Source organism: Schistocerca serialis, chromosome 2, assembly GCF_023864345.2.
Source record: "Schistocerca serialis cubense isolate TAMUIC-IGC-003099 chromosome 2, iqSchSeri2.2, whole genome shotgun sequence".
Taxonomy (NCBI): Eukaryota; Metazoa; Arthropoda; class Insecta; order Orthoptera; family Acrididae; genus Schistocerca; species Schistocerca serialis.
The window spans coordinates 181,254,106-181,280,270 of NC_064639.1; the positions used below are offsets into that span (position 1 = coordinate 181,254,106).

General features: G+C 43.7%; 1 protein-coding gene across 1 annotated transcript in view; it reads right to left on the bottom strand.

The window, feature by feature from the left end:
* The window catches only part of LOC126456887 (probable ATP-dependent RNA helicase DDX46), a 169,110-nt gene that overhangs the window by 138,901 nt on the left and 4,044 nt on the right, over positions 1–26,165 (bottom strand). Inside the window, exons 2-4 of the mRNA XM_050092717.1 lie at positions 21,451–21,534; positions 18,412–18,501; positions 16,523–16,649 (exon numbers count right to left, since the gene is read on the bottom strand). Of these exons, the coding sequence (XP_049948674.1) occupies positions 16,523–16,649; positions 18,412–18,501; positions 21,451–21,534 (301 nt within the window). The remainder of the gene's footprint in view (positions 1–16,522; positions 16,650–18,411; positions 18,502–21,450; positions 21,535–26,165) is intronic.

Sequence of the window (26,165 nt, forward strand, 5' to 3'; positions counted from 1 at the left end):
GGCCTCACCTTCAGCCCCACTCCCAGATTTAACCAAACAGCCCTCGTCAAAGATTTACTGTCCTACACCCGTACTCTCTGCTGGAAATATCACTTTGCCACGAAGAAAAATGATCCTAATCCTACTCCTAATGATCCAACTCCCCAAGACACTATCCAAATTGAACCCTGCCTGGAACAGTTCCGTCCTCCGTCACAGCGGGACCCACCTCCTCTTCCTCAAAATCACCCTCTCCTAACCTTCCAGGAATTTCTGACTTCCAGCCTTGCCTCTCAATCCTTCTTAAAAAACCTTATACTACTCCCAACATCACCACTGCTGAAGCCCAGGCTATCCGTGATCTGAAGGCTGACCAAACCTTCGTCATTCTTCCGGCGGACAAGGGTTCCACGACTGTGGTACTAGATCGTTGGGAGTATGTGGCTGAGGGACTGCGTCAGCTTTCAGACAACACTACTTACAAAGTTTGCCAAGGTAATCCCATCCCTAGTGTCCAGGCGGAGCTTCAAGGAATCCTCAGAACCTTAGGCCCCCTACCAAACCTTTCATCTGACTCCATCAACCTCCTGACCCCACCAACACCCCGCACCCCTACCTTATACCTTCTTCCTAAAATTCACAAACCCAATCATCCCGGCCATCCCATTGTAGCTGGTTACCAAGCCCCCACAGAATGCATGTCTGCCTACGTAGATCAACACCTTCAACCCATTACATGCAGTCGCCCATCCTTCATCAAAGACACCAACCACTTTCTCGAACGCCTGGAATCCCTACCCAGTCTGTTACCCCCGGAAACCATCCTTGTAACCATTGATGCCACTTCCTTATACACAAATATTACGCATGCCCAGGGCCTCGCTGCGATGGAGCACTTCCTTTCACGCCGATCACCTGCCATCCTACCTAAAACCTCTTTCCTCATTACCTTAGCCAGCTTCATCCTGACCCACAACTTCTTCCCTTTCGAAGGCCAGACATACCAACAATTAAAGGGAACAGCCATGGGTACCAGGATGGCCCCCTCGTACGCAAACCTATTCATGGGTCGCTTAGAGGAAGCCTTCTTGGTTACCCAGGCCTGCCAACCCAAAGTTTGGTACAGATTTATTGGTGACATTTTCATGATCTGGACTCACAGTGAAGAAGAACTCCAGAATTTCCTCTCCAACCTCAACTCCTTTGGTTCCATCAGATTCACCTGGTCCTACTCTAAATCCCATGCCACTTTCCTTGACGTTGACCTCCACCTGTCCAATGGCCAGCTTCACACGTCCGTCCACATCAAACCCACCAACAAGCAACAGTACCTCCATTATGACAGCTGCCACCCATTCCACATCAAACGGTCCCTTCCCTACAGCCTAGGTCTTCGTGGCAAACGAATCTGCTCCAGTCCGGAATCCTTGAACCTACACTGTGAAGCGTTCTATGTGGGAATGACCAGCAACAAACTGTCCATTCGCATGAATGGACACAGGCAGACAGTGTTTGTTGGTAATGAGGATCACCCTGTGGCTAAACATGCCCTGGTGCACGGCCAGCACATCTTGGCACAGTGTTACACCGTCCAGGTTATCTGGATACTTCCCACTAACACCAACCTGTCAGAACTCCGGAGATGGGAACTTGCCCTTCAGCATATCCTCTCTCCTCGCTATCCGCCAGGCCTCAATCTCCGCTAATTTCTAATTTCAATTTGCCGCCACTCATACCTCACCTGTCTTTCAACAACATCTTTGGCTCTGTACTTCCGCCTCGACTGACATCTCTGCCCAAACTCTTTGCCTTTACAAATGTCTGCTTGTGTCTGTGTATATGCGGATGGATATGTGTGTGTGTGTGTGCGCGCGCGCGCGAGTGTATACCTGTCCTTTTTTCCCCCTAAGGTAAGTCTTTCCGCTCCCGGGATTGGAATGACTCCTTACCCTCTCCCTTAAAACCCACATCCCTTCGTCTTTCCCTCTCCTTCCCTCTTTCCTGAAGAAGCAACCGTTTGTTACGAAAGCTTGAATTTTGTGTGTATGTTTGTGTTTGTTTGTGTGTCTATCGACCTGCCAGCGCTTTTGTTTGGTAAGTCTCATCACCTTTCTTTTTAGATATATTTTTCCCACGTGGAATGTTTCCCTCTATTATATTCATATCATTAATTTGAACCCAACAATTACGTTTGTTATTGTCACTGTTACATTTCGAAGTCTTTTCTGTCATCTTATTTCCTCCTTCTGTTTTTGCCAGTAGTTTCACTTTGTATTCACCTTCTCCTTTTTACCGTAATCCACTATACAATTTTATCCCGTCGATATATACTCAATAATACGTAATAATACTTAGCCCACTTCCAAACCATAACAAACAAACAAAAAATTTTTTTTCCGATTTCAACACTACCGCTGCTATAAAATCCACCGTTTCTAGTTCACAAACAGTTCCTTCCAGCTATTAAACAACCTTTTCGGCTAGTTTTAATAACTTTTGCTTTATTTCCATTTCCGTTTTTCTCACATCACCAATCATTTTAGCCGCTTCCCACAGGTTTTAACGTCATTATTTCTTCATCAGACAATTGTTAGCCTCATTTCCATAATCTGCCACCACCAAACCAGTCCTTTTAATACATCCTCACGTAGTCTTTCCGAAATTTTCCCGAATTTCTCCACTCTTTAACGTGTTTTGGCGGCAACACAACCACCTAACCTTTATGCACATCGTTATCTACCTAAACAAGTTCACCACAGGATCAACATAGCCCAGCTCTAACCAACACTTTTTCGCCTTTTTTCACACCAGATCTGCATTTGCTTTCTAGTTCACCTTTATCTCTCCCCATATATTTTTATATTTATTTTCATTTTCATTTCAGCCTCATATTACACTTTCCACCTTCTAGTACCATGTCACCCTCACAACAACTCCACAACGACCCCGTTAAGTTTTATTTACATTCCCTCCGCAAACATGCCTTCGCCCTAGCCACATTACACTCCCACATTTTTTTTTTCTCAGGCTTGTCTGACATTTGGCATCACCCCCAAAGGCCTCACAAGTTCCCATCTCTGGCTGCAACCCTTCTTTCCATCAGTCCCTATACCAGTTCCAAACTGAACAATCCATTGCCCTCACCCACCTAATCCTTCACCTACACATCCACTCAGCCAATCAACACACCCGTCAACTCCTATCCTTAATAAAAGTCCTCAATCTTTTCTCTCCCACATCCACACCGGCTGTTCAGAGCATCCTCCTACAGGCCAACCGCAAATTAGAACAGCAAGCCACCATCCACCTTAAAAAACTATCCAATCTCCTGGTTTCCCACCTCCGGAAAGGCAACTCACTCACCCTTCACAACCTTTCCAGCAAACCTCAACCTCCTCTCATTGCACACAAACCCAGTCTCTCCCATCTACTCAACCTCCCACTTCCAGCTCCACTCCCTCCAAAACCTCAAAATTCCAATCAACACAATCTGGAACCACAACACCCCAATTCAGTAGTTAACCTTTCCTCCAAACCTCTCTCCCAATCCGAAACCTCTGTCCTATCCAAAGGCCTCACCTTCAGCCCCACTCCCAGATTTGACCAAACAGCCCTCGTCAAAGATTTACTGTCCTACACCCGTACTCTCTGCTGGAAATATCACTTTGCCACGAAGAAAAATGATCCTAATCCTACTCCTAATGATCCAACTCCCCAAGACACTATCCAAATTGAACCCAGCCTGGAACAGTTCCGTCCTCCGTCACAGTGGGACCCACCTCCTCTTCCTCAAAATCACCCTCTCCTAACCTTCCAGGAATTTCTGACTTCCAGTATTGCCTCTCAATCCTTCTTAAAAAACCTTAATCCTACTCCCAACGTCACCACTGCTGAAGCCCAGGCTATCCGTGATCTGAAGGCTGACCAATCCATCGTCATTCTTCCGGCGGACAAGGGTTCCACGACTCTGGTACTTGATCGTCGGGAGTATGTGGCTGAGGGACTGCGTCAGCTTTCAGACAACACTACTTACAAAGTTTGCCAAGGTAATCCCATTCCTGATGTCCAGGCGGAGCTTCAAGGAATCCTCAGAACTTTAGGACCCCTACAAAACCTTTCACCTGACTCCATCAACCTCCTGACCCCACCAACACCCCGCACCCCTACCTTATACCTTCTTCCTAAAATTCACAAACTCAATCATCCCGGCCATCCCATTGTAGCTGGTTACCAAGCCCCCACAGAACGCATCTCTGCCTACGTAGATCAACATCTTCAACCCATTACATGCAGTCTCCCACATCCTTCATCAAAGACACCAACCACTTTCTCGAACGCCTGGAATCCCTACCCAGTCTGTTACCCCCGGAAACCATCCTTGTAACCATTGATGCCACTTCCTTATACACAAATATTCCGCGCGTCCAGGGCCTTGCTGCGATGGAGCACTTCCTTTCACGCTGATCACCTGCCACCCTACCTAAAACCTCTTTCCTCATTACCTTAGCCAGCTTCATCCTGACCCACAACATCTTCACTTTCGAAGCCCAGACATACCAACAATTAAAGGGAACAGCCATGGGTACCAGGATGGCTCCCTCGTACGCCAACCTATTCATGGGTTGCTTAGAGGAAGCCTTCTTGGTTACCCAAGCCTGCCAACCCAAAGTTTGGTACAGATTTATTGATGACATTTTCATGATCTGGACTCACAGTGAAGAAGAACTCCAGAATTTCCTCTCCAACCTCAACTCCTTTGGTTCCATCAGATTCACCTGGTCCTACTCTAAATCCCATGCCACTTTCCTTGACGTTGACCTCCACCTGTCCAATGGCCAGCTTCACACGTCCGTCCACATCAAACCCACCAACAAGCAACAGTACCTCCATTATGACAGCTGCCACCCATTCCACATCAAACGGTCCCTTCCCTACAGCCTAGGTCTTCGTGGCAAACGAATCTGCTCCAGTCCTCGTGGCAAACGAATCTGCTCCAGTCCGGAAGCCTCGAACCATTACACCAACAACCTGAAAACAGCTTTCGCATCCCGTAACTACCCTCCCGACCTGGTACAGAAGCAAATAACCAGAGCCACTTCCTCATCTCCTCAAACCCGGAACCTCCCACAGAAGAACCCCAAAAGTGCCCCACTTGTGACAGGATACTTTCCGGGACTGGATCAGATTCTGAATGTGGCTCTCCAGCAGGGATAAGACTTCCTCAAATCCTGCCCTGAAATGAGATCCATCCTTCATGAAATCCTCCCCACTCCACCTAGAGTGTCTTTCCGCCGTCCACCTAACCTTCGTAACCTCTTAGTTCATCCCTACGAAATCTCCAAACCACCTTCCCTACCCTCTGGCTCCTACCCTTGTAACCGCCCCCGGTGTAAAACCTATCCCATGCACCCTCCCACCACCACCTACTCCAGTCCTGTAACCCGGAAAGTGTACACGATCAAAGGCAGAGCCACGTGTGAAAGCACCCACGTGATTTACCAACTGCCCTGCCTACACTGTGAAGCCTTCTATGTGGGAATGACCAGCAACAAACTGTCCATTCGCATGAATGGACACAGGCAGACAGTGTTTGTTGGTAATGAGGATCACCCTGTGGCTAAACATGCCCTGGTGCACGGCCAGCACATCTTGGCACAGTGTTACACCGTCCAGGTTATCTGGATACTTCCCACTAACACCAACCTGTCAGAACTCCGGAGATGGGAACTTGCCCTTCAGCATATCCTCTCTCCTCGCTATCCGCCAGGCCTCAATCTCCGCTAATTTCTAATTTCAATTTGCCGCCACTCATACCTCACCTGTCTTTCAACAACATCTTTGGCTCTGTACTTCCGGCTCGACTGACATCTCTGCCCAAACTCTTTGCCTTTACAAATGTCTGCTTGTGTCTGTGTATATGCGGATGGATATGTGTGTGTGTGTGCGCGCGCGAGTGTATACCCGTCCTTTTTTCCCCCTAAGGTAAGTCTTTCCGCTCCCAGGATTGGAATGACTCCTTACCCTCTCCCTCAAAACCCACATCCTTTCGTCTTTCCCTCTCCTTCCCTCTTTCCTGACGAAGCAACCGTTTGTTGAGAAAGCTTGAATTTTGTGTGTATGTTTGCGTGTCTATCGACCTGCCAGCGCTTTTGTTTGGTAAGTCTCATCACCTTTCTTTTTAGATATATTTTTCCCACGTGGAATGTTTCCCGCTATGACGTCACGGTCGACGAAGCTTTCCAGTCCTGATACATTGGGTACGCCTGTACCACCTCGTACAATTGCGACGGTTAGCCAACCATTACCATGGGAGAATGTATCATTAAGGTCAATACTGAAGTTAAGTCTACATCCACAGAAGACAGCGGGTCCATCTAGTAGAGAGTGTGCAGCGACAGATTTTATGGTATTCTTCTTCTTGTCAGCAGCAGATGTTGTCATTTCGACATCTTCAATTGTGACTTACCGAACGAAAGTGCTGGCAGGCCGATAGACACACAAACATACACACGAAATTCAAGCTTTCGCAACAAACTGTTGCCTCATCAGGAAAGAGGGAAGGAGAGGGAAAGACGAAAGGATGTGGGTTTTAAGGGAGAGGGTAAGGAGTCATTCCAATCCCAGGAGCGGAAAGACGTCTTTAAGGTAAGTCTTTCCGCTCCCGGGATTGGAATGACTCCTTACCCTCTCCCTTAAAACCCACATCCTTTCGTCTCTCCCTCTCCTTCCCTCTTTCCTGACAAAGCAACCGTTGGTTGCGAAAGCTAGAATTTTGTGTGTTTGTTTGTGTGTCTATTGACCTGCCAGCGCTACCGTTTGATAAGTCACATCATCTTTGCTTTTTTTTATATATATATATAAACAACAATGTACATGTTTTCTGTAAAAGCAACTAGAGGAATGAAAATGCTGTGCTGTGCTGTGAAAATGCGCGGATTGTTTCCTTTCTTACAGTCAGTTTTAACTACAGTAGCAAAGCATTTAAACCATTAGAGAAATTGTTTCTCCTGTGTACATAATAAAAGTAAGTGTGGAGTGTCTGTGATTACCGCCAAAACTCTTCAATAGTGAATTTTGCTGCCCCATGTGGGTTAATGGGTTACATGGTGTGGTAACCTTCCATCACCCATCCATGAAGAAGGTTTTGTTATGGGAACTATAGGAATTAGTTATGAAGATATGAGAGTCTAAAGAGGGCATCGCACAAATGGGCTTCTTACATGAAGATGGTGAAGCAGCTTGGAACTGAATGCCGTAGTGGCCCAGGGTGGCCAGAATGTTCCTTCTAGATGGTTAGAGAATGTCGTAGAATCTTCGAGAATCTTTTAGATCTCTGATGTAATCCAGAATTAACAGGCGCTGCATTACTCACGCATTATGAACATCTTTGGCAAATGTTTCCAATTATTCCAAAATCATCACCAGCAGATGAAATGAATGCATGTTTGAAGAGAACATTTCTTTGGCCTTGAGCGAAGAAAGTACAATTAAGTAGAAATATGAATTTCAGATTTTCAACAACGAAGAAGCAAAACACTTTGATGAAAACTCTTACAATTTAGTGAAAGCACTCACCCAAGTCATTGTGCAACTGGCCACACTGAACTTACAAATCGTTTATGTAACACTGTCACCATTCCAAATGAATTAATAAATAAAGCTCCCATCAATCTTCAAAATTATTCAAGTTGGTTTTGTGAAAGACCCAGTTTGACAACTAACGATGTAGGAAAAGACAGCATACATACAGCAACAAATTGGTTTTCTGTGAATGGTCTCACCCTCAATTTTAAAAAGACACAACATATGCAGTTCTGTAGATCTAGAGGTACTACACCAATGATAAGTGTATCAAATGTGAGGAAATAATACATTGGGTGGAAACTTCAAAATTCTCAGGTATCCATATAGGTGAGAATTTAAACTCAAAAAAGCATGTTTTGGAATTCCTAAAACAAGTTAGTTCAGCCCCATTTGCACTTAGAATTATTGCACATCTCAGGTACGGGGTGGGGGGTGGGGGTGGGGGAGAGGGAGGAATCAAAAAGTTGACATACTGTGAATATTTTCATTCAATAGTGTCATATGGAATAATATTCTGGTGTAACTCATCTTTAAGAAAGAAAGTCTTCATTGTCCAAAAAGATGCTGTAAGAATTAATAACCCATCATCATCTTGTAAACCTCGGTTTAACGATTTAAGCATTCTGAGTACTGCTTCTCAGTATTTTTATTCCCTCATAACAGTTGTTGTAAACAACCCACAACAGTTCAAAAGGAACAACGATGCACATAACTACAATACCAGAAGGAAAAATGACATTCATTACTCCATGCTAACTAATACTACTTCCACTTGGTATAAGAATTTCTATTGTCGTAATGTGTAAAAGGTAGCAGGTAGGTACTGCTTACTCACATATGCATATTTAATAATAATACTACTAACTAACCAACCAATTATTTTAGCAGTAAGAAATCAAGTAGTTGATTACATTAACTTAAAAATTCAAAACAAGAAATGGTCTTGAATACTTATCAAACAATAGAATTGAAGCAAAAATAATATTAAGGTAAGATGAAAGGAAAACTGCATTTATTCTGAAGTTTCCACTGAATATAGTGAAAAGTTTTCTTTCACTAAATTAAATACAGCTGTATTGAGAACTGATGATTTAATATGGGACTGTAATTTCTGTATTTAAAGGTTGACATTAAAACTGGCCACGTCCGAGGAAGGTCTCAAACTGTGAGGATTCCATACAAACTTAAATATGTATATACAGTAGACAGTTCATCCATTCCGGAACAGAGAATCTTGGTGATTTCTGACTATTATCTATATCAACACTGAGAAGCTATCAGCTATAGGATTTCCAAGACTTTCAAGAATGTTTCAATCACAAGTTAAAATTTATTGTGTATTTCGCAGTTGCTACTGTAATTTCTGAGAAAATGGGGAGTTAACAGATGGACAAACAGACAGGGAACAAAGTGATGTTATGTGGGTTCCAATTTTACCCAGTGAGGTACAGAACACTAAAAAACCACCAACCACAAATCATTGGTTTTTGTGTCGGGTGCTACCTTGATTCCCCTGTCATGTACTATAGCAAATGTGAGGTGATAGCTGTTGTGTTTCTGTAGACATGAGTGTTTGAAGTTTTCACTATCAGATTGTGGTGGTCACGAGACAACTCTGTCTCTTTCACATCAATGTATAAGGGGCATTCAAATGAAACCCGGTCACTAGACTAAAGTAACGGTAATGATTTTATTAACACAAAAATGAATTTATACACAGTAAACATACTCAAAAATAGTCACCAAAACTGTTGGCACATTTATCCCATCGCAACACGCCGGTCGATTCCATCCTTGAAGAAGCTAGTAGGCCTGGACCCAGTGACACACTTCATTGTCCATTGCAAATTGATGTCTGCGAACAGCTTGTTTTCGAGGTCCAAACACATGAAAGTCACACGGTGAAAGGTTGGGAATGTATGGTGGATGTTCCAGCATTTCCCACTGAAACTGCCGCAATGCCGTCTTCACCGCATTGTCTGCGTGCAGGCGGGCATTGTTATGCAGGAGGATAACGACACTGGACAACATGCCTTGGCATTTCGACTTAATACCTCATCTAAGGTTCTGTAAAGTGGCTTTTTAATGCTGGGCATTGATGGTGGTTCCCCTTTCCAGGATCTTGACAAGAAGTGCCCCCTTGTGGTCAAAAAAGGACATCATGACCTTACCATAACTGGTGCACATGGCCTTTGATTTCTTTGGAGGTAGTGTTTCCATTGCTTGCTCTGGTGCTTGCTTTCTGGTTCAAAATGGTGACACCATGTTTTGTCACCTGTGACAATATGCGACAGAAAGCTGTATTCATCCTCATGTTGCAGATGACTCAAAGACAGCACCATTCGAGTATTGCGCTGTTCGGCGGTCAGTTGGTAGGGAACCCACTGGGCACAGGTTTTCAAACATTCAAGTGTTGATGCATTAAGGTGTGGGAGGTGCCCCCGCTAATACCCAGTAACCGATCAATCTCGTCCACAGTGATTCTGTGGTTGTCCAAGGCTAAAGCATTCACTTCCACAACCATTTCTGGTGTGATGACACGATGAGCCTGTCCAGGACTCGCGCCCCTCAAGGAATCGTTTGTGCCATTCCCCAATAACTGATCGACTCAGACTTTATTCACTGTACAGAGCCTTCTTCCGTCGACACATTTCACGGCCTCCAACTCCCTCCACCGCTAAAAACTGAATCTCTCGTTGTTGTTCCTGTTTACTTGCCTGCATGTTCGGTAGTGGATGACGACTTGTGCGACCACCTTCTCTTTGGCATGAAACCGCACTGGCGCTATGTAACATCAAACGGTGCACACGTGTCAGTTTCTCTACCAATAGATGGCACCACCATACCCGCAGTTACATGGTGCCACCTTACGTGTCAGGCATAGGTAGATGCACTGACCAGGTTTCATTTTAATGAACCTCATATATTTTAATGGAAAAAGTTCAAGATTTATCTACATTACAAAGCATTTATGAATATTTCTGAGTGTTGATAAATATTTTGAATGTCCTAAATTATTCTCAAATGGTCTAGATTTTACAATGTTATAGAAAGTTCTGGAATTTTTTTTAACATTCCCAAATGTTTCCGAATGATCTCAGTGTTCTGTAAAGAAGTGAGTAGCATGGTATTTTGTTTCAAATTACGGCACTGTTGAATATTTCAGTGTGTTATGTCCTGCGACTAGTGCTAGAGTGCCAAGTGTTGTGCTGCTATGCATGCGTGTTTGAATTTGTCGCCAACTGTATCAGTGTGGGCTGTCTGCTGGAGACCACCTGTGGGAGGTATGCACACAGCTGGAGGCCACCTGTAAGAGGCATGCGCACAGTGAAGTGGTTTGTTCAAATGGCTCTGAGCACTATAGGATTTAACTTCTGAGGTCATCAGTCCCCTAGAAGTTAGAACTACTTAAACCTAACTAACCTAAGGACATCACACACATCCATGCCCGAGGCAGGATTCGAACCTGCGACCGTCGCGGTCGCACGGTTCCAGACTGTAGCGCCTAGAACTGCTCGGCCACTCCGGCCGACCACAGTGAAGTCTCCACCCCACCATCTACCAGTGCTCACGCATATATATGCACGGCGCAGTGCTAACCGGCTCTCTTGTGTGTCTTTCCAGTGTGCTGTTCACTTTAGTGTACTGTGCCATGTTACGTGTGGGTTCATGGGAGGCTGTTGACTGTTGTGGTCTAGTGCTTCTTGAATAAAGCCTCATTTGGGTTACCCTAGCCACCAATTGTGCAGCAAAATAGCTCACAACAGACGGAGTGTGCTCCCTGCCGTCGTTGGATAAGCAGCTGCAGCAGCAAGTTGTATACTCCCAGCTCACTCATTTGCTACATAGTTTAATTCTTAATTTCTTTGCGTGTTTTTGGTACTTGCATTGTTTAATTCATAAATTTCGGGCGTATTATAGTATTTGAGAGTTGTAGCATTGCGTTTTAGTACCTGAATAGTGTAAAATCGCGTAGTCTCCTTCCGCCGCTGAGCAGTGTGTCCACAGTGCGCAAGTAGCAGCATTACTGCATTTACTAGGCAATCTTATATTTTAATAACCATTTAAATTTTGTGTCGATTTGTTTGCGCTCTCTGTAGATTAGTTCAGACGTTCTTTGCACAACAGTTTTTAGCATGAATAGGGACTGCAACTGCTGTGTTCGGATGCAGGCTGAGTTGGCATCCCTTCGCTCCCAGCTTCAGGCAGTGTTGGCTTCGGTCACACAGCTTGAGGCTGTTGCCAATGGGCATCACTGTGGGGTTCCAGATGGGGGTTTGTCGGGGACGGCCAGCTCGTCCCACGCATCCCCCGATCGGACTACGACTGTGGTTGCCCGGGATACTGCCCACATTGAGGCTGATCCCTCACCTGTGGTAGAGTGGGAGGTCATCTCAAGGTGTGGCAGGGGGCGAAAGACATTCCAGAGGGCTGAACGGAAGGCCTCTCCAGTTTGTCTGACGAACCGGTTTCAGGCTCTGTCTCAGGCTGATACTGATCCTCGGCCGGACGTGGCTGCTTGTCCTGTTCCAGAGGTTGCCCCTCAGTCTGCAAGATCCGGGCGGTCGCAGAGGGTGGGCTTACTGGTAGTTGGGAGTTCCAACGTGAGGTGCGTAATGGGGCCCCTTAGGGATATGGCAGCAAGAGAGGGGAAGAAAACCAATGCGCACTCCGTGTGCATACCGGGGGGAGTCATTCCAGATGTGGAAAGGGTCCTTCCGGATGCCATGAAGGGTACAGGGTGCACCCATCTGCAGGTGGTCGCTCATGTCGGCACCAATGATGTGTGTCGCTATGGATCCGAGGAAATCCTCTCTGGCTTCCGGCGGCTATCTGAATTGGTGAAGACTGCCAGTCTTGCTAGCAGGATGAAAGCAGAGCTCACCATCTGCAGCATCATCGACAGGACTGACTGCGGACCTTTGGTACAGAGCCGAGTGGAGGGTCTGAATCAGAGGCTGAGACGGTTCTGCGACCGTGTGGGCTGCAGATTCCTCGACTTGCGCCGCCATAGGGTGGTGGGGTTTCGGGTTCCGCTGGATAGGTCAGGAGTCCACTACACACAACAAGCGACCAATGATGTGTGTCGCTATGGATCCGAGGAAATCCTCTCTGGCTTCCGGCGGCTATCTGAATTGGTGAAGACTGCCAGTCTTGCTAGCAGGATGAAAGCAGAGCTCACCATCTGCAGCATCATCGACAGGACTGACTGCGGACCTTTGGTACAGAGCCGAGTGGAGGGTCTGAATCAGAGGCTGAGACGGTTCTGCGACCGTGTGGGCTGCAGATTCCTCGACTTGCGCCGCCATAGGGTGGTGGGGTTTCGGGTTCCGCTGGATAGGTCAGGAGTCCACTACACACAACAAGCGACTACACGGGTAGCAGGGGTTGTGTGGCGTGGGCTGGGCGGTTTTTTAGGTTAGATGGCCTTGGGCAAGTACAGAAAGGGCAACAGCCTCAATGGGTGCAGGGCAAAGTCAGGACATGCGGGGAACAAGCAGCAATCGGTATTGTAATTGTAAACTGTCGAAGCTGCGTTGGTAAAGTAACGGAACTTCAAGCGCTGATAGAAAGCATCAAAGCCGAAATCGTTATCGGTACAGAAAGCTGGTTGAAGCCAGAGATAAATTCTGCCGAAATTTTTACAAAGGTACAGACGGTGTTTAGAAAGGATAGATTGCATACAACCGGTGGTGGAGTGTTCGTCGCTGTTAGTAGTAGTTTATCCTGTAGTGAAATAGAAGTGGATAGTTCCTGTGAATTATTATGGGTGGAGGTTACACTCAACAACCGAGCTAGGTTAATAATTGGCTCCTTTTACCGACCTCCTGACTCAGCAGCATTAGTGGCAGAACAACTGAGAGAAAATTTGGAATACATTTCACATAAATTTTCTCAGCATGTTATAGTCTTAGGTGGAGATTTCAATTTACCAGATATAGACTGGGACACTCAGATGTTTAGGACGGGTGGTAGGGACAGAGCATCGAGTGACATTATACTGAGTGCACTATCCGAAAATTACCTCGAGCAATTAAACAGAGAATCGACTCATGGAGATAACATCTTGGACCTACTGATAACAAACAGACCCGAACTTTTCGACTCTGTAAGTGCAGAACAGGGAATCAGTGATCATAAGGCCGTTGCAGCATCCCTGAATATGGAAGTTAATAGGAATATAAAAAAAGGGAGGAAAGTTTATCTGTTTAGCAAGAGTAATAGAAGGCAGATTTCAGACTACCTAACAGATCAAAACGAAAATTTCTGTTCCGACACTGACAATGTTGAGTGTTTATGGAAAAAGTTCAAGGCAATCGTAAAATGCGTTTTAGACAGGTACGTGCCGAGTAAAACTGTGAGGGACGGGAAAAACCCACCGTTGGTACAACAACAAAGTTAGGAAACTACTGCGAAAGCAAAGAGAGCTTCACTCCAGGTTTAAACGCAGCCAAAACCTCTCAGACAAACAGAAGCTAAACGATGTCAAAGTTAGCGTAAGGAGGGCTATGCGTGAAGCGTTCAGTGAATTCGAAAGTAAAATTCTATGTACCGACTTGACAGAAAATCCTAGGAAGTTCTGGTTTTACGTTAAATCAGTAAGTGGCTCAAAACAGCATATCCAGACACTCCGGGATGATGATGGCATTGAAACAGAGGATGACACGCATAAAGCTGAAATACTAAACACCTTTTTCCAAAGCTGTTTCACAGAGGAAGACTGCACTGCAGTTCCTTCTCTAAATCCTTGCACAAACGAAAAAATGGCTGACATCGAAATAAGTGTCCAAGGAATAGAAAATCAACTAGAATCACTCAACAGAGGAAAGTCCACTGGACCTGACGGGATACCAATTCGATTCTACACAGAGTACGCGAAAGAACTTGCCCCCCTTCTAACAGCTGTGTACCGCAAGTCTCTAGAGGAACGGAAGGTTCCAAATGATTGGAAAAGAGCACAGGTAGTCCCAGTCTTCAAGAAGAGTCGTCGAGCAGATGCGCAAAACTATAGACCTATATCTCTGACGTCGATCTGTTGTAGAATTTTAGAACACGTTTTTTGCTCGAGTATCATGTCGTTTTTGGAAACCCAGAATCTACTATGTAGGAATCAACATGGATTCCGGAAACAGCGATCGTTTGAGACCCAACTCGCTTTATTTGTTCATGAGACCCAGAAAATATTAGATACAGGCTCCCAGGTAGATGCTATTTTTCTTGACTTCCGGAAGGCATTCGATACAGTTCTGCACTGTCACCTGATAAACAAAGTAAGAGCCTACGGAATATCAGACCAGCTGTGTGGCTGGATTGAAGAGTTTTTAGCAAACAGAATACAGCATGTTGTTATCAATGGAGAGACGTCTACAGACGTTAAAGTAACCTCTGGCGTGCCACAGGGGAGTGTTATGGGACCATTGCTTTTCACAATATATATAAATGACCTAGCAGATAGTGTCGGAAGTCCCATGTGGCTTTTCGCGGATGATGCTGTAGTATACAGAGAAGTTGCAGCATTAGAAAATTGTAGCGAAATGCAGGAAGATCTGCAGCGGATAGGCACTTGGTGCAGGGAGTGGCAACTGACCCTTAACATAGACAAATGTAATGTATTGCGAATACATAGAAAGAAGGATCCTTTATTGTATGATTATATGATAGCGGAACAAACACTGGTAGCAGTTATTTCTGTAAAATATCTGGGAGTATGTGTGCGGAACGATTTGAAGTGGAACGATCATATAAAATTAATTGTTGGTAAGGCGGGTACCAGGTTGAGATTCATTGGGAGTCCTTAGAAAATGTAGTCCATCAACAAAGGAGGTGGCATACAAAACACTCGTTCGATCTATACTTGAGTATTGCTCATCATCAGTGTGGGATCCGTACCAGATCGGGTTGACGGAGGAGATAGAGAAGATCCAAAGAAGAGCGGCGTGTTTCATCACAGGGTTATTTGGTAACCGTGATAGCGTTACGGAGATGTTTAACAAACTCAAGTGGCAGACTCTGCAAGAGAGGCACTCTGCATTGCGGTGTAGCTTGCTCACCAGGTTTCGAGAAGGTGCGTTTCTGGATGAGGTATCGAATATATTGCTTCCCCCTACTTATACCTCCCTAGGAGATCACGAATGTAAAATTAGAGAGATTAGAGCGCGCACGGAGGCTTTCAGACAGTCGTTCTTCCCGCGAACCATACGCGACTGGAACAGGAAAGGGAGGTAATGACAGTGGCACGTAAAGTGCCCTCCGCCACACACCATTGGGTGGCTTGCGGAGTATAAATGTAGATGTAGATGTAGCAATGAGGACATAAAAACCAGACTAGCATTGGCAAAAAGGGCGTCCCTGGCCAGGACAAGTCTACTAGTATCATACTTAGGCCTTCATTTGAGGAAGAAATTTCTGGGAATATGCGTCTGGAGCACACGATTGTACGGAAGTGAAACATGGACTGTGAGGAAAACTGGAAAAGAAGATAATCTAAGCATTTGCGATATGGTGCTACAAAAGAATGTTGAAAATTAGGTGAACTGATATGGTAAGGAATGTGGTGGTTTTGCCAGAGAATTAACGAGGAGGAGAGGGGGGCGGAGAGGGTGGAGGGGGAGGGAGGGGGGGGGGAAGAGAATAAACTACTGGTCCAAGAAACATTAAAATTGAAAGAAACTTTTTGTGACTTAGGTAGCATCTAAGGGGGACAAACAAAGATTCAAAGTTTTGCTGAATGCAATGCCCAGCCTAAACCAAAACCACTGTTCCAAGAAACATGAAATTAGGTGAAAATATATTTCAGTCACCCACAAAAGTTCTACTAGCATCTTATATAACTTTGCATACAATACATTAATTTGCTATTTAAGACCAAACAGTATTTATTGTCTTTTATTTTACACAAAGTGCATGTAACAAAAACACTTTAGTAATCTAACCACAGAATTTTTGAAGTTCAAGTTACCTTATCAAGAGCTGTAGGGTCAAATGCTTCATCCTCTTTCTCATCTTTTTTCTCCTTTTCTTTGGAAGGAGATCTAGATTTCTCCCTGCCAGATTTGCTTTTAGACTTTGATGAGGATTTTGATTCCCTGAATCAAACAACACAAACTATAAAATAACAACAAAAACAATCAATTTTTGACAGTTATAATGTAATTGGATAGATAAAAAATCTAGTCTCCAAGTGGCGGCAGGACACACACATAAAAGAAGATTATAAACATGTAAGCTTTCTCAGCCAGTGGTTCCTTCCAGCAGGAGGGCTGAAGGGGAAGGAACAGGGGCAAAGGAAAAGAGCTGGAGAGGTCTAGGAAAAGGGGTAGATTTCAGAAAAGTCACCCGGAACCACAGATCAGGGGAGACTTTTCTGAAATCTATCCCTCCTCCTAGACCTCTCCAGTCATTTTCTTTCATTGCTCTTCCTTCTCCTTCAACCCTTCTGCCAGAAGAAGGAGCCACTGGCTCCAAAAGCTTGCATCATTATAACTTTCTTTTATGTGCATGTCCTGCTGCTGCTTGGTGAGTAGATTTTTTACCTATCCCATTAAAAATCATAAAATGTGATCAAAAGTATCTGGACACCTGGCTGACAATGACTTACAAGTTCGTGGCACCATCCATAGGTAATGCTGGAATTCAATATGGTGCTGGCCCGCCCTTAGCCTTAATGACAGCTTCAACTCTCACAGGCATTATGTTCAATCAGGTGCTGGAAGGTTTCTTGGGGAATGGCAGCCCATTCATCATGGAGTGCTGCACTGAGGAGAAGTATTGACGTTGGTCGGTGAGGCCTGGCACAAAGTCGGCATTCCAAAACATCCCAAAGCTGTCCTATACGATTCAGGTCGGGACTCTGTTGAGGCCAGTCCATTACAGGGATGTTATTGTCATGTAACCACTTCACCACAGGCCGTGCTTTATGAACAGGTGCACGATCGTGTTGAAAGATGCACTTCCCATCCCAAAATTGCTCTTCAGAAATAGGAAGCAAGAAGGAGCTTAAAAAATCAATGTAGGCCTGTTCTGTGACAGTGCCACACAAAACCACAAGGGGTCCAAGCCCCCTCCGTGAAAAACACTACCACACCATAACACCACCGCCACCAAATTTTACTGTTGGCACTAAACATGCTGGCAGATGACGTTCACCAGGCATTCGCCATATCCACACCCCACCATCGGACTGCTACATTATGTACCATAATTCCTCACTCCACGCAACGTTTTTCCACAGTTCAATCATCCAACGTTTATGCTCCTTACACCAAGCGAGGCGTCATTTGTCATTTACCAGTGTGATGTGTGGCTTATGAGCAGTCACTCAACCATGGAATCCAAGTTTTCTCACCTCCCACTTAACTGTCATAGTACTTGCAGTGGATCCTGATGCAGTTTGGAATTCCTGTGAGATGGTCTGGATTACAAATTACAACTCTCTTCAACTGTCGGCAGTCTGTCAGTCAACAGACGAGGTCAACCTGTACGCTTTTGTGCTGTACATGCCCCTTCACGTTTCCACTTTGCTACCGCATCTGCAACAGTGGACGTGTGGATGTTTAGGAGTGTGGAAACGTCGCATACGGACGTACGACAAAGGTGACACCCAATCACCTGACCATGTTTGAAGTCTGCGAGTTTTGCGGAGCACCCATTTCTGCTCTCTCACAATGTCTAATGACTACTGAAGTCACTGATATGGAGTACCTGGCAGTAGGTGGCAGCGTAATGCACCTAATATGTAAAATGTATGTTTTTGGGGGTGTCCAGACACTTTTGATCACACAGTGTAAACAACAAGTAACTAGCGATATAAAACTGCTTTTGTTTTATTGTGATAATATATAAGCTTACCTTTTTCTCTCATCTCTGTCCTTTCTGTGCCTGTCTCTCTCAGAATCTCGATCACGTGATCGACTACGTCGACTGTAATGAGTCTTGGATCTGAAAAACGTAAGACATAAATTAATTTTATGTTACTGCAGTAATAATATCTCACATTACAGTCCCTGAGACAAATGACTTGTATGGACAGTACATGGGACCAGGTTGCAGTGCTGCCAGAAGTAGCTTATGGCACTTGTTTTGACTACTCTCACATTCTAGCGGTAAGAACTAAAACTGTGACAACAAGCAGGTCATATTTGTATGTGTAAATTTGTTTTCGGTTACTAGTTCCCATATATAAAAACAAAAGTTTGGAATGAAGCATATAGTATGCTGAATTATCTTAAGATTGTGTGTGATAATTCCCAACAAAAGTACAAACTACTTCTGATACACTGTTGAACATTCACAGTCCTTGTTTTTGTAATTAAATATTTGCATTATTAACTTGTTTTATAACAAGCAAAAGAATAATTTTAAAGTATATTAACTGTTAAATTTTAAAGTATATTAACTGTTAAATTTTAAAGTATATTAACTGTTAAATTTTAAAGTATATTAACGGTTATCACCTGAAGAAACTATTCACAACGTGATAATCAATCAATGACACACTGTCATCTGAAATTACTGAATGTGTTGCAGTAACAGTAATGGAAAAACATTACTCACATAGGTGACATAATCTGATTTCGAATTATTTTCTTCTGTTTTCTTCAGGCTATGACTACTCCTGCCCACATATATAGGCCTAATTAAATTTTCCACTCAGTCTTCCACAACACTTTCATTTTTGGCTGCCTCCCTGACTGCAGTATCATTTACCTTATTCTTCCACTTCTCAGAAGTCACTTGACTGAAAGCCTCCAAGGAGATTCTCAACTTCAGAGACAGTGTAATTTTTGTAGTTTGCAATAAAGTAATTTTATATTTTCACCCAGAAACTTTTCAATAACATACAAATGACTGATACAGAGCAAGCGGACTATTTCATGCTCATGTCTTTTACCACTTTCATGTATTTATGGTGGGAATGGTGGTTTTGTTCATGCCACAATTATGAGCTACTCCGGCTTTGTTAAATCTTCTCTGATATCTACATTTTGTCCATTCAACTACTGAATAATTTCATTTTTCCTCGTTGCCACAGTTGGTGTCTTTTCATTAACACCTGAATGATATGGGGCATTGTCCCTAAGAACGTCTGTTGGCTTTGTGACTTTTGTCATAAGCAATGTTTAAAACCACTTCATAAAAACTGTTATTCATCTCTTCATGATAATCACCGGTCTTCTCAAAATGAAACACTCTGAGGCAGTTACATACAAAATGTATCCGATATACTGCAAGTAAAAGAACAATTCAGACACTTCACTGTCATTTTCCCCTAAGGGGTTCCATAACTTTAACCTCTCTGTAAAGCCACTGTCTCCAGTTTCATCTAGGCAACAGTAATTTCAAATGTAACACAGACAATCCTCCTTAGAAATATGCACCACCAGGCAACAACACCTGTCCTTTAAATTAATAATTGAACAGCTGAATCTATTTCTTTTAACATTGTACACAATGAAAAATTGCTGCTTTTAAAATGAAATGCCAAATAGAAAAAAATTAACAATGCAGAAAAAAACAGAGTGCTACTTACTATAAAGATAATACATCAGGTTGTGACAGGCACATTTAAATATATTCACACAAGCTTTCAGCCTCAGTCTTCATCGGAAAAAGTGAAACACACGATTCATTCAGACAAGCAAGCCCACCTCACACACACAACCACCAACTCTGGCCAGAATGCAACTATAACATGGGATGCAAGCAGCAATCCAGAGGGGCAGGGAAGGGATAGCAGAGTACAGGTGAGGGAAAAGAGAAGCACTATCTGGCAGAGTGCGTAGGGACTAGAATCTCAACAGGCGCAGCGTCAGGAGGCTGTAGAGCATGAAGGTGGGGACAACAGAGTGAAAAATGAAAGGAGTGGAGAAAGATGGGTGGATGTGGTGGTAGAGGATGGCAAACAAAGAGGGTGGGAGACAAGGATGGGGAAGAGGTGACAGGACAGAGGGGATGGAATTGTTGGGTGGAAGGTGTGGGGGCAGTATCATACTGTTGGTTGAGGCTAGGATAATTAAGAGACCAGGATAATGTGTTGTAAGGATAACTTCCATCTGTGCAGTTCAGAAAATCTGGTGGTGGACGGGAGGATCCAGATGGCTCGCCACTGAAGCCGAGTATGTTATGTTCAGCTGCATGTTGCACCATAGGACGGTCTGCTTTGCTCTTAACCAAAGTTTGGGAGTGACAATTCATCCTGGTGGACAGCTGGTTGGTGGTCATAACAATATAAAAAGCTATTCAATGATTGCAGCAGAGCTGGTAAATGACATGGCTGCTCTCACAGGTGACCCAGACCCTGATGGGGTAGGATAAACCTGTGACAGGACTGGTATAAAGTACTGGGTGGGTGGATTGGGCAGGTCTTGCACCTGGGTCTTCCATAGTGATAGAGTCCTTGTGGCAAGGGTTTGGGATTGGGTGTGGCATTGTGATGGACAAGGATGTTGTGGAGGTTGAGTAGGCCACGGATCACCACTTTAGGAGCAGCATCCCAGACACCACCTCTGTAAGTTACCCAACCTGCTGACATCCTACTGCCGCATCAGATCTAGATGGTTTTATTCACAAGATATGCACAACTGTTGTACAATCATTCAGGAAATTTATATAATTTATCAATAAATTTAAGAACCTAAGGTTCAAAACTTTATGTTACATTTTCTAAATAGATATTTTGTGAACAAATCACTATTAAATGCCTACAGAGTACAATTCATAAACAAGATAGTAACACATGGCAAACGGCAATGGTGATTAGTAATTATACCACATACAATCAATATCGAGCATGCGGCATGGCACACAGTGATAGTACAAGTCCTTTAGTCACATCTTCTCTCACCTTCACTTTATTTAGACAAGCAACACTTTTAATTTTATTAATACCTTTCTCGGCTTCTTGATCTTCGGCTTCTTTTCCTGTCAGCACTTCTAGATCTGGACCTACTACGAGAACGCTTTCGGTGATGCCTGTATCGAAAGAAAAAAATAACTTATTAATTGAGGTGTAATAGCAATCACAACAATAGTATTGCCTACTCTATTTAATTACTTTCATTATAATGAGTAACCTTCTGGAAAGAATCATCATGCCATTTGTCTTAGGTGATTTATTAGAACCATAACCAACCTAAATCAAGATGGCTGGACGGACCGAGCATGAGCCTTCATCCTCTCGAATAAATTAACTACTTCACTTGTTTCCCCTCCCAAGCGACACCATCTTACTGCAGGTAACTTCAATGCCTGGTGGGAAAGTTTGCATGGCACAATGAAGCTGAGGCCTATGTCGCTACTAGTGTAAGTACTGGTAGAGTCCCCCAAACTGGGCAAGCTTTAGCAGAGGGGCCTTGTGAACAGTGTACAACCTCTTAGATAGGGAAGGAAAAAGACATTATTGACCATATAGCAAGGATGTCATCCCCACCAAAGCAGTCAGAGACCATGGACTATCAACCTGCATCTGTTAAACCACATTGAAACTTCAAGAAGACAGAGCCAATGGACAATAAGATAACAACCTCTGGATTGAAACAGACCATGAGAATTGGATTTTGGATTGTGCAGACCCTCTACAAGAGAAATATAAGTTAACTATTATGGAATTGAGTGAAGTTCGTCGGAACTAGTTTGGCAGATCCAAACCAAAAGTCCAAGTTCAAGTGTGTCACTTTTCTCTATTCAGGTAAAATACATGCAGATGATAATCATGTGAATAGTGTTGGCACAATGCTAAACAAAATAGCAGAGAGCAAGACTGTGGCTGCCATGCTCTACAATATCCTTTCCTCCACGAGTGCTAATCCAGCACGTGTTGCAGAACTTCTGTGCAGTCTGAAAGGTAGGAGATAAGGTACTGGTGAAAGTAAATCTTTGAGGATGGACCATGAGTCGTGCCTGGGTAGCTCAATCAGTGGACCACTTGCTTGTGGAAGGCAATGGTAATGGGTTTGAGTCCTAATCTGGCACAAAGTTTTAATCTGCCAGGAAGTTTCACATCAGCAAACACACTACTCCACATTGAAAAATTCAAAGCAAAGCAGGAAGGAAAAGCTGACAAAATTATGTAAACTGAAGATGGAGGGGGAGAGAAAGGAAAGAAAACGGAAGGGAAGGAACTGATGGTGTCAGCTGCATCAGGACTTTGTGTGGAACCAGTGGCAATGAGTGAAAATATGTGCAGGACCAAGATGTGAACCCGGGATTTTCATTTCCTGACACTGATTCCGCATACAGCACTGATGCAGCTGATATCATCAGTTACTTCCCTTTCCTCCCCCCCCCCCCCTTCAATTTACATAATATGTATTACAGCTGCAGTTTTCGCATGATGTCTGTTTTTTCAGACAAGTCCAAAACAACAGACACCAGGCATTCATATGACAGAATCAGGACAGCAAGATTTACACGACAGATACGGAATGTTTCATTCCCACTGGACAATCATAGATAGAATCAAAAACCACTTATGTGCTGAACTGTAAGGGGTAATCAAATGAAAATGAGACCAATGGAAAAATGTTGACTTTTTATTATTTCAAAAGTAATCACCATAATTGTTAATAAATTTATCACAGTGTGAGACAAGGCAATCTACGCCTTCTGCAAAAATGTTCACAGTTGCGGCTATGGAATTATTACTGTACCCCAGGCATACACAGTGCACCTCTTTGAAGCAAAAAATGGCCACAAATGTTTTTCTTCAGAGCTCCAAAAGTACGGAATTCACATGAGGAGAGTTTGGGACTGTGTGGAGGGCATTTAAAGGCTTCATAGCTGAAATTCTGCAGAGTACCTCAAACAACCTTGGCAATTTATGGGCAGGCATTATATCCTGCAATAGGATAATTCTGACTGCCAACATTTCTGGGCGATTGGACGCGGGTACGCTTCAATTTCCGCAAAGTGTTGATTAATTGCGGAGTGACATTTCATAAAGTCAAAGAACACTGGGACCTTGTAGTCAAAGACTTTACTAGAGCAGGCAAGAATGGCTCAAGACCTTTCACTAAGAGGTGAACCCATGTGCTTCCGTTGTTGGCTATTATGCTTGCTCTATGGCTCAAAATAGTGACACCATGTTTCGTCTCCCAAGACAAGGACAAGGAACAATATTTTTCATTGTGGCACTGTTCTAGGTGCTCCAGTAATGTCGACATCCTGTTCAACTTCTGCTCCTCAACTCGGCTGCAGGGTACCCAACGTGCACAGATTTTCCGAATTTCAGATGCTCTGTCATGACGGTGTAAGTGCTACCATGGCTGACGCCTGACACGAGCCGAATATCTCTCACTGTCTGCCATTTCTGACATCAGTATTCACCGCAGCAATGACAGAACAGTTAATGGCACAACAAGCCTGTCCTGGCCGAATGCTGCCTTTCAGTGACACCCTAACTTCTCGAAAACATTAATTCTAAGTACACATGTCTGCATGTGACATACTGTGTCTGCCATACAAAGCAAACATTCAGGCATGAATTTCACTTCCTGACACTCCTTCCACAGTAAAAGACTGCATATCATCTTACTGTTCCACTTTCCTGGCCTCCATAGTGATGTTGAACGCACACCCGCTGACTTCTCATCAAGCATGTGTAACAGACAAATGGCACAGCTGTGAATGTTCATATTTTTCGTTCCTGATTCCCAAAAGATAAACACACTTACCTAGTTACCAATGTCTGCACCACACCTGTTGCACAGTTTGTCTTGTTTTCACTTGACTGCCCTTTATACATGCAGCACTGAAAAGTGGGGAACAAAACGCAAAGGCAGGTACAGAAAATCTTGGGATGGAGCACGTAATGGCGGGACACAGAGTAGGAAAGTCTACTGCAAATGGTAAACTGTTAACTGAATTCTGTGCAAACAATGAGCTAGTTAAAGAAGGAACACTGTTTTCGACAAAATATCACACACCGGCAAGGACTGTGAAACTCAAAAATGCCATACTTTAGAAAACTTGATTTAAAGAATTAATTCTATAAAACATATACATAGGGCATTCAAAAAGTTTTACACAGTTGTCTCTTAATTTTTTTATTTTTTCCAGGAGGAGAATGAAATTTTTGTGAGCATATTTGGAACATTTAGCTATAAGTTGGTATATAAAAGAATTTTCTTTTATTTACAAGTGAGCCATAACGGACCGTGAAGTAGATGTCAGGTTGCGACAATGGTCGGTGATGGAGTTCCTCTTCAAGACCAGCGACGACTCTGCCACATGGATTCATAGGAAGTTGCTCCCTGTTTATGTGAAGGACACAGTGGATTGCAGCAGTATACAGTGGTGGTTGCAGAGGTTTAAAGAAAGTGATTTCCCTCTACTGGACAATCCACGATGCAGTAGACCATCAACGGCAGTGAGTGATGTGAATAAGGAGACCATTGATCAAATCATCCAAAATGACAGATGTGTGACAACACGACAGCTTGCTGAAATGATTCGTTTGTCATTGGGTAGTGTGGTATCATTGGTGCAGTCACTGGGGTACAGAAAAAACTGTGCATGTTGGGTGCCTAGATTATTGACAAGAGAAATGAAAACGATGAGGAAGAATTGTGCGAGTCTCTCATGAAGACCTTTACTGAAGAGTGGAAACAGTGTTTTGACGGTGTCATTACCCAGAATGAAACATGGTTGTTTTTGTCCAAACCTGAGAGCAAAACCCAATCCATGGAGTGGCATCATCTGGGTTCCTCCCAGAAGAAGAAACCAACACTTTCGTGAACAGCAGGCCAAAAGGTGATGGCCTCCTTCTGAGATCAGTGTGGTGTCATTTTCATTGACTTTTTGGAACCTGGCTCCACAATTAACTGGGACTGTTACTGTTTGTCATTGAACAAGCTGCGACGTGCCATCAAGACCACAGAACACAGCTTCAAAGTCAGCTCATCAGACTACACCATGACAATGCCCAACCCCATACAATCCTTATGGCACAGGAGAAAAGAAGAAAAATGGGTTGGAAAGTTGTTCCTCGCCTCTCTACAGTCCGGACTTGGCTCCGTCTGCCCACCTGCATGCTAAAACATTTGATAGTGAGAAAGACCTTATTTTCTGTGTCAAGCTATGGTGTAAAAGTCAATCCCCAGAATTTTACCAAAGTACATTTACATCATGGGAAGAATGTTGGGCCAGATGTGTCACAGCTGATGGAGGCTACACTGAGGAGGCTCAATATATAGCTAAATGTTCCAAGTATGTTCACAAAAAATTTTGTTCTCCTCCTGCAAAAAATAAAAAAAATTACAGACGACTCTGCAAAACTTTTTGAACACCCTTTCTACACAAATACATTGATGGAAAAAAAGAATTGAAACACCAAGATGAGCTGTGTGACAAACAAAAGTTGGTAGGCACATTCCTACATCTGAAAGATGACGTCTATTCAAATTTCATGCCTGTCGCATAAGAGTGGTGCTAGTAGTGCCACTGTGAGGATACAAATCAGGTTTGCTTTAAATACACACTGTCATGATCATGAGTGTTAGTTACCTTTGAGACTGAATGTGATGAGTTGATGTTTGTTAAGAATTCCTTAAAGACAACAAAAATGCCAATGTCAACACCTCATTGAGTTTGAATGAGGTCATGTA